Source organism: Crocodylus porosus, unplaced genomic scaffold, assembly GCF_001723895.1.
Source record: "Crocodylus porosus isolate Cpor-Errol unplaced genomic scaffold, CroPor_comp1, whole genome shotgun sequence".
Lineage (NCBI taxonomy): Eukaryota > Metazoa > Chordata > Crocodylia > Crocodylidae > Crocodylus > Crocodylus porosus.
The window spans coordinates 203,500,795-203,509,391 of record NW_017728906.1 but is presented as its reverse complement, the minus strand read 5'-3'; the positions used below and the strand labels follow the sequence as shown (position 1 = coordinate 203,509,391).

The 8,597-nt window shown below is 58.0% G+C and overlaps 1 protein-coding gene across 2 annotated transcripts; it reads right to left on the bottom strand.

Moving 5' to 3' along the window:
* Nucleotides 1-4,375: 4,375 nt before the first annotated feature.
* Nucleotides 4,376-7,268, bottom strand: KCNE3 (potassium voltage-gated channel subfamily E regulatory subunit 3). Of its 2 annotated transcripts, none has more exons than XM_019530559.1 (2): nucleotides 7,000-7,268; nucleotides 4,376-6,043 (listed from the first exon to the last, which is right to left on the bottom strand). In XM_019530559.1, the coding sequence occupies exon 2, from the start codon at nucleotides 6,024-6,026 to the stop codon at nucleotides 5,712-5,714; it is 315 nt and encodes a 104-aa protein (XP_019386104.1). In that variant the 5' UTR covers nucleotides 6,027-6,043; nucleotides 7,000-7,268; the 3' UTR covers nucleotides 4,376-5,711. The 2 variants fall into 2 exon arrangements, with proteins under 2 accessions (XP_019386104.1, XP_019386105.1); XM_019530560.1 differs by having other exon boundaries at nucleotides 4,376-6,040.
* Between the last annotated feature and the right edge of the window lie 1,329 nt (nucleotides 7,269-8,597).

Here is an 8,597-nt window from a genome sequence, read left to right as displayed (position 1 = left end):
GTGGACTGGATGTGACCTCCCAAGGCGCCTTCCAACCCCCATTTTTCTATGCTTGCATACTGGGTGGAAGTCACCTCGCCAAAGCAAAGCACTGTTATATGATCCTTTCCATGGAGCTATTTGAGAGCCATGGCTGAGATAGTTAGTTACTCTAGGACGTAGTGTTTATTAATGCCATACAGCGAAGAAGTATTTCTGGGGAGGGGAGAGAAATGGAGTGACTTGATCGGCTCCATTCTTGGCTCATCAAACCCAGGACATCTAACAAGGGGCCAGACAGGGAAGGCTGGAGAGACGTAGCAGTAGAAGAAGGTCCAGTGCCCACTGGTAGGGCGGGCACACACATGGCCTTGTGTCTGCATGTAGCACGTGATACCAGTAGGCAAATCACAGGCCTGGTAGGCACCCATCCTTCAATGGGCTTATACTGGGATGAATTTGGTTCAGTGAGTCCAGCAGTTTGAACGGCAGGGGGGAGAAATGAGCATCTCGGAAGCTGACTAGCCCACGGCGAGCCATGTGCTGCTTGGAAGACTCTTCTCCCTTGGGGATGTGAAACCAAATAGACTTTTGTGGGCAAAGTGGGTGGTTTACACCTTCCATAACAGCCCCACTAGCCACTGTGAGAGGTAAGCTACTGATCTGCTCAGGGGTGGCAGCTTCTACAGTCCCAAACATGCTTCCTGCTATTCATCCACACTGCACCGCCCATGGAAATGGAGCTACAGTGCTTCTACAGGGCTGGGTGAACACCTTGCTGGCGTCGTTTAACCCCAGTACTCTTCCCTGCCATGGCAGGGGGTCGGACTCGATGACCTGCTCAGGTCCCTTCCGACCCTAGAAACTATGAAACTATAAATCCCTTGAATAAATGGCAATAAAATGCTGAGTCCTATTGCAGCTCGTGAGGGTCAGACAAGAATTAAAGCCAGCTGCGAAGTGCCAGGGCTGCCCAAGAGGAAAGAGCGTTGCAGCCTGAGCGTTGCACCAGGATGGTCTTGGCACCATCTCTGCCCCCGAACAAGGAGCCAGACTCCAGCGCTGTGCCCGCTGGGATGAAGAAGCATGTCCACCACGAGCAAAGCTGAGATCCTCGTGGCTGGGCTGGCTCCCGCGAGAGCTCGGTGCTCCGTGTTGGCTCTCTGGACAGTGCCCCAGCTCTGGGACTGGAGGCCATCCACCTGCCTCCGGGAAGGAGCCCCAGCCCCAGCCTCTGTTAAGAACTGAAGAGCCAGGAGTGGCGAGAGGATAACGGGAAACCACCCCCCATTCAGAGCGAGGGGCTGTGAGAGACAGATCCCGGGGTGTCTGACTATCTCAGTGGCTCTAACGCCCTTTCCTGTGCTGACGACTTTGAACCAGCCTTTGAACACCCAGAACCACAATCTATCTGCCTCCAAGGCCCCAAGCTCTTAGAGGTTTGTCTTCTGAGATGACAGCGTGGGAATAAGCCCCTACCAGAGCATCGCCGGCGTGCCCCAGGCCCCTCTGCGTGCAGCGGCGCAGGGCAGGAGCACCACTCTTGCCCATCGTCTGTCACGTCGAGCCCAGGCTGCCGTGCTCCCACGGCAAGGGCTGCGAGTGTTCGGACCGTGGATGGAGAAACCCTTGCCCAGTGGCCCGTGGCAGCTCCAGCACCAGGTCCTTTGGATGCTCCGGCACCTCCGCTCCTCCAGGATCCACACCAGCCGACACCAGCCCAGGCACGCAACGCGCCTACGTGCACAGAAAGTCCATCCGAGCGGAAACGAGCGGCTTAACGGGGGAGCAGAGCGTCGCGGCAGGTTAAGCGTCTCGGCTGTCTCCTGAACGCATCTCCATGAATGCTCCTGCTGGGACTGAAAGCCAGAGGTACCCAGCTAGAGGGTCTTCCCCTTCGCTCAGGGTCAAACCGATGCCACTTTTGGGGTCAGGAAGAAATTTCCCCCCATGGTTGGACTGGTATAAGCTGGGAGGTATCCCTCCGTAACGGGGGGCATGGCCCCTACCTGGGATTAACAACCTTTTATTGAAGCAGGACATTGGCCACCACGGTCCCCCTGCTTTTCCTGTGGCAGGTTTGGGTGCTATGTCTTGTCCTGTGTCAGGGTTGGCAGTAGTTTTATGACGGGTTTAGATTGTGGAGTTGTCTGGGATGGTTTGGATAGGGATGATCCTGCCTCAGGCAGGGGGCTGCACGAGATGACTTGTGGAGGTCCCTTCCCCTCCCACTTCTCTACGACTCTATGAATACACTATACAGCGGAGCACGGCCGGGATGTCGTGCCTCTTCAGCACAGCCCTGAGCAGGGGCACGGCAACGCCCAGCGGTCCAAACAGGCCTATTTGTCACATGCGGGGGGACCGTGGGCCTGGATCCACACACAAGCTGCTAGCTCCCTTTGCTGTTACAAGGGGCTATGAAGCGTGCAACAACTGCATACTTGCAGCAATGAGTGACACAGGGATGGGTGTGCAGGTCGAAGGTTAATAACAAGTGCTCCAAGCGGGGCACTGAGCAGAGCGCGCCAGCCAGCACCCACTGGCTCTCACGAGCCCAAGGAGCCCAGTGAAACTGCCCTGAGCCGTGAAGATGAAGGCCGTCAGCAGGGCCTGAGCCTCCTCCCTGGTCAAGTCGATGGCCAGCTTAGCTCGGGCCAGGAGGTCCTGAGACTTGTAAGGCCCCGGGTGAGGAGGGCACGAACAAAAAGGTGCAAGAAGAGCAGCCCGATGAGGCGGGAGGGCTGCAGGCTGCTGTGCCAGAGGTGAGCATGTGCCAGGATCTCCCGTGGCTGACTCTGGATAAAACGCCTGGGCAGGGGCTGCCCCTCACTGCCCAGGCATGATCAGGAGCCGGGACGTGCCTCTCAGCACACGGGGGAAAGGACCCTCTGAGAATGGGGTTTACCTCTAGCTTTGCCCCTCTGCCCCTTGCTTGGGGGCTACTGCGCCAGGGGGCTGGCAAAGTCCAGTTGAGGCCGACATTGCCGCTGTCCTCTGAAGCACATGGAGTCAACGAGGAAGACAAGGGCATGGGGGGAGGCTGGTCCAGCTGGTGGAAGTCTTTGGGGCCAAGGGAGGACAGGGATGGGGCACACACTTGTCTGATGGAGCAGCTGCTCATACATGGCTCCCTCCATGGGAGACCAGCAGGTTGCAAAGCCCCACCCCACCGTCCCTCACCAATGCATGCCCCTTTCCCCCCTCCATTCCCATCTGGGCACTCTGATGCCCCTAGGAGAAAAGCCCAATGACCCCTTGTCTCACCCCAGTACCCAGCACTCAGCCCTTCCCCCCTGAATGCCCTCTTCACCCATGAGCCCGTCTTGTGCCAACGGGGGACACACAGCCCACCCTTTTTCTCCACTGCAAGACGCTGTTCCTTCCCAGAGACCTCTGCTGCCTGCCCCCCACCCGGACACCGCGAACAATACGTTTCCAACAATTATATGATGCTATTTGGACACATTATCCTGCGACAAACCATGCACGTGGCACTTGATTGACTTCCATTTGAAAAATGGAGGGGGGAAGGACCCCTTGGAGAGTCTATAAAGACACCCATTTTAAGCACCAGAAAGGCCCATGAGCCCCTGCCCATCTTGTTCCAGGGTTGCAAATTATTGGCAGCAAGTTCATCGCATCAGAGGTCCGGTGAGGCTGGTCCAGTAATAGCAAAACTGGAGGGTGGCTGGGAGGTTGGTACGTGATCGGTCCCCAGCGCCTGACTGATCCTCTCCCCCCGGGGGTCCCTCCTGCTCATTGTCGAGAAGCTTGCATCACCTCCGGCCATGAACCCTGTTGTGGGGACAGTGGGGCACAACTTCCCCCATTGCATCTCAGCCTGGGATCTTTCTCCTGCCTTGTGGCCTGGTCTGTGTGCAGTTATTTGCACTGTTAGGGGACTGATTCTCAAGTATCCCTATCTGTGTGTGTGTGTGGAGCCTTGGACCAGTCTCCATCCTCTGTGGGATAGCTGGGCCATGGGCAGAAGCACCTTTGTGCCAGTAGAGCCTTCTCCATACTCAGGTGGCCTCCTGTGGCCTGGGGCAGATATGACGGTACCATTAATTTACACAGCAAAGGACACTTCTAGCTTCAAAAGGAGAAACCCCTCTCAGACAGCCTGATGCCACGTAGTGGTCAGACCTGCCTACCAGTGCTCCCTAGCCTCCCTTGACCTGTTGTCTCTCGCCTGCCATGACTTAATCATAAGGTCTTTTAAGTGGAGGGCTGCCTTCACAAGCTGGGGTAGCCTCTTGGGTACCTTTCCTTCAAGTAGAGTCTTTAAGGCTCCCCTGCCCCAAGCTCTATGGGGTGGGTTTCCCCTTTAAGACAACCCCAGTTGTGCCTTAGGGGCAATAATCATGACCTCCAGCTGCCCCTTATAGTCACACCCGTGCCTTACAGATGCCAGTCAGTGTTTGGGGTTGGGGGGCCCTGGCCCTGACTCTGCCCTTGGCCCCTCAAACATCTAACCTTTATTGGGGCTTCTGCCTTCCTGGCTTCTCTAGCTGGTCCCCCTAGTCCGAGGTCCACTGTCCCAGACCTCAGCTTCTGCGTCCCAGCCCTGTCTCTCCCTCTTGGCTTTGGGCTCCTGGTCTCATGTGACAGTCCTTAGGGTCCATAACACTCGCTGGGCAGCTTCCACGCTGCTCTTCCCCTGGGGTCCGTGACCCTCTCTGGATGACTCTGTACTGGGTGCCTCTCAGGCACCTCTGTGGCCTCTTTTTTTTACCCCTATTAGCATCCAATCCTCCGGTCCAGAACTAAGAATAATAAATATAAGCAAACTGCTTCCACAAAACTTCTCTCCCACTCTGGCTCAATGCCCCGTTGCAAGATATGCTTCCCTCTTAGCTGTCTCAGTCTAACTCTTGCTCTCGTGGGTAGCTTGAGTGTCCACGGGCCTGTTTCCTGCAGCCAGCTTTCCTGGGGAGTGCGTCTCCCTGCAGCATCCAAGGCCAGGCTGCCTGTTGTGGCTCAGGCCTTGGGCTTATTTGCCTCTAAGCCCTGTCCCCTTCCTATCATGTGCATTCCCAACCACACACCCAGACAGCTTAGCCTGCTGCATGCTTTTAAAATAGCACCCAGGGGAGAGTTGATACCAAATCCCCTGGGGATGTGTCCACTTGGAACGGGACCGAACTCAGCATCAAGCAGCTGTCAGAGGGCTGGCGTGTGACAGCTGACCAGGCAGCAAATGGGTCCCTGCCCTCAAACCCCATTTTCCTCCATCACAGTGAGACGTCTCTGTCTGTGCAGATCCCCTGCCGGGGGTGTCTGCGTTATCCACCAACCTGTAAGGGAAACCAGCCAGCCTCAGGGCTCTTGGGTTGAGCCCCAAAGAGGCAGGTACTTGGCTTGGCAGTGGGGCTTCCTCCCCCAGCCAGACGCCCCTGCCGCTGTCTGGTTGCGAGCCCCATGCTCCTCATCTCTGAACCCATTTAACTGGGTTATTATAAGGCATCCACTGCTGCAGCAGCTGAGAGCTCAGGTCCCACAGTACTTTGCAAGGGCTGCGCACATTTCTGGGGTACACACTTATGACTATGTTCACTGGCCTAAACATGGCTATTCGGGTGACCATAGGCCCTGGCTCTCCCTGGGCCCCCCAACATTGTGTGCGTGTCTGGACTCTCCTTGCAACCACAGCTGCGCCCATGCCGGAGAGCAAGAAAAGGGGGCAGGTGGCAGTGGCATGGCACAACCTTGTACCAGTCCTTCTGTGCCTAGATCATGGATACCCTGTTCTTGATATACACGTGGTAGGGGTCGTTCCGCTTGTCCACCTTCTGGGACCGGGTGTAGCCCAGGATCAGGCTCCCTACCGTGGCGGCAAAGAGGATCATGACGAACAAGATGTACATATAGGAGTTGTCATCCTTGTGGGCCAGCTGGGCCTGGCTGCTGTTCTTCCTCTCCGGGGGCTGCTCCGCGGAGCACAGGAGGGCTCCGTGAAGCGTCTGATTCAGGGCTTTCAGCACCACCTGCAGGCTCCGGTACCAGGGCTCCGTCACGTTCCCAGTCTCCATGTCCTTGCACATCCCCAGAAAAACGTCTGCTGGAATAAAAGGGAAGGGAGAAGAAAATTTTCCTGAGATCTGACCTAAGCTTACTTTGCTGCAGCTTCAAGCTATTGCTCCACGTGCTCCTCTCTGCATCAAGAAAGACAAGGTGTCTCCCTCTTCTTCGTGGCAGCCCTTCAAGTATTTGAAGGCTGTTGTTATGTTCCCTCTTAATGGGATGTCCCCTTCCCCCTCACAGATCCTAGAGGGTAAGGCTGGCTAAACACAAGGCACAGGCACGCTGGCGCCCAGGACACCCATCACAGCAGGGAGACTGGGACCACTGCTACTACGGGGAACCTATTTAGGAGTCCTCCTCTCTTCCCCTGTGGCTGCCAGGGGTTGTTGAAGAAGGGACCTCACCCGCCCCGTGCAGAGGGCAGGATGCAAGGAGCTAATGGAGAAACCCTGATGGGAGCCCTGTCTGCACCGGGCCGTGGAGGGGACGGGGCAGGGAGCATCAGCCAGCAGGGTCTCAACCTACTGGGACCCACCAGCCCTGAGGACCGTCACCCCCACACCAAGCTGCCACCGAGCCGTGTCTGTGGTGGGAGCTGGCAGGGCTGAGCTGTCCAGGGGCGCTCAGGATTTCCACGCTCCCCGCTCGCCCACCGAGCTCTGGCCCAAACCTGCAGCGACTGGGGTCCTCCACTGAGGTTTTCCTTGCCCTTCCCCTCTAGGACCCACACCGGGGACACTCAGCCACTGCAGTTACTCAAGAGCAGCCCAGAGATGCTGTTTCCTTCCCCAGGCTGCGGCTGAGCGAGCTCCTGGCACAGCCCGTCCCCGCCGCAGCTGATCTCCAAGGCTGGCCGGCGCACGCGGGGTATCACGGTGCAATGCTGGACAGAGCCGGGCAGCTCCGCTCTGCTCCAGGAGTGGGTGGGCAGGGTGCAGACCTCCCTCCTGCCCCAGGGAAATGGGTACAGGGCTGGGAAGCGGGAATAAATACCTTGTGCTCCCGTAGCTCCTTCCAGCCAAGGTGCCCGGGCTTCTACGTAAAGGGTCTCATCAACCCCATTCAAGAGGCACAGGGAGACCCCCGGTCATGCCAGGGAGCTCAGGAGTCCCAGGGCGGGCCTCTGGGGCCGGTCGCTGGCAGAGATGCCGACGTCTGGCCTGCCCTGAGACTGGGTTATGCCTCTCCACCCGACGGGCACAGGCAGCAAGGTGGGAGGAGCGTGTGCTCTTGGTGCTGTGTCAGCCCGGTCCTGTGGACAGACAGAGGCGTGAGCTGGCCCGGCTGCTGCCCAGACGTCTCGATTGTGGAGCAGGATCCCGTCTACAGCTCTGCACCCCCTCGCGCAGCCAGCCCCATACGAAGTGCCGGGAGCCAGCCTGGCTCCTGATGCGAGGGGGGGTGTCCAGCAAGCCGGGGGGGTGCCCAGCTCAGCAGACAGCCCAGGACACACACAAACTCATGAAGTCACAGAGAAGCGGGGCTGGAAGGGGCCTGCCGAGGTCGCATCTGGTCCAGCCCAGACCAGCCCTGTCCAAACCAGCCCAGACAAACCCATTATCCAACCTCTGAGCAAAAATCACACAAATCACCCCTGAGACAGCACCCGGCATCACAGGGAAAGCAGGCAGCCAACATCCTGCTCCTACAAAAGGTGGTTAATATATGCTTGAGAGACCCCAGGTACTGGGCTACATCTCCTGCTACAGAGGAAGGCAGCCCCCCATCCCCAGCCCATAACAATTTGATCTGGGAGAAAAATACCTTCCTGACCCCAAATACAGCATCAGTCTGACCCTGAGCGGAGGGGCAAGACCCTCCAGCTGGGACCCTCCAGTTTAAGCCCCAGCAGGAGCACTGGCACAGCCCAGTCCCCATCCCCAGCCTGGGCTGCAGACAGCACCCAGCGCCTCTGAGCGAGGCTTAAAAGCATCCGGGGACATACTACAGAAAAAGGAGATTTTCCCAGAAGAAATCCTGCTAGTAGCACACAGGCATTGCTACACCTACATCATCCCCAACCAGGGGCTGTCCACCCTGCCCTGAACACCCAGTGATGGAGTCCACCCCTTCCCTTGTGTCTATCCCCCGGCCTCCCTGCTCTGATCGCGAAGAAGTTTTTCCTGCACAGCTGGACATAGCTAGGCCAGGCCGTGCTGGGCAACCTTGCATGTATTTGGGGCTCGGTCACTGCATGGTGTTGTTTTGTACCCTCCAATATCTATCTCCCCTTCCCCCTTTAACCTCACCCGTCTTCAGCCACTCACCCCTGCCCCTTTTATTTTCAAAAGGGAAGAGAAAGGACAAAGATGTCAAACCAGCTCAGCCCTGACCGCAGGGGAAGGTTCTCCCCGCGGCTTCCTTGTTTCACACCCAGTCCCAGCGCCTGCTCCCCGTCGGGGCCACAGGCAGCCTTGGAGCCGGCCAGCGAGACGGTCAGGCGTTAACCGGTGAGCTGCTGGCCGTCCTCTGCTCCCGAGGACGTGCTGAGAGTCGAGGCCCGGCTCTCCCCGATCCGCTCCTCTCTGTCTCTCTTTGCTTCTCTCACTCCACCACCGGGCACGGGCCGTGCGGCTTCCCCAGTGCTGGCA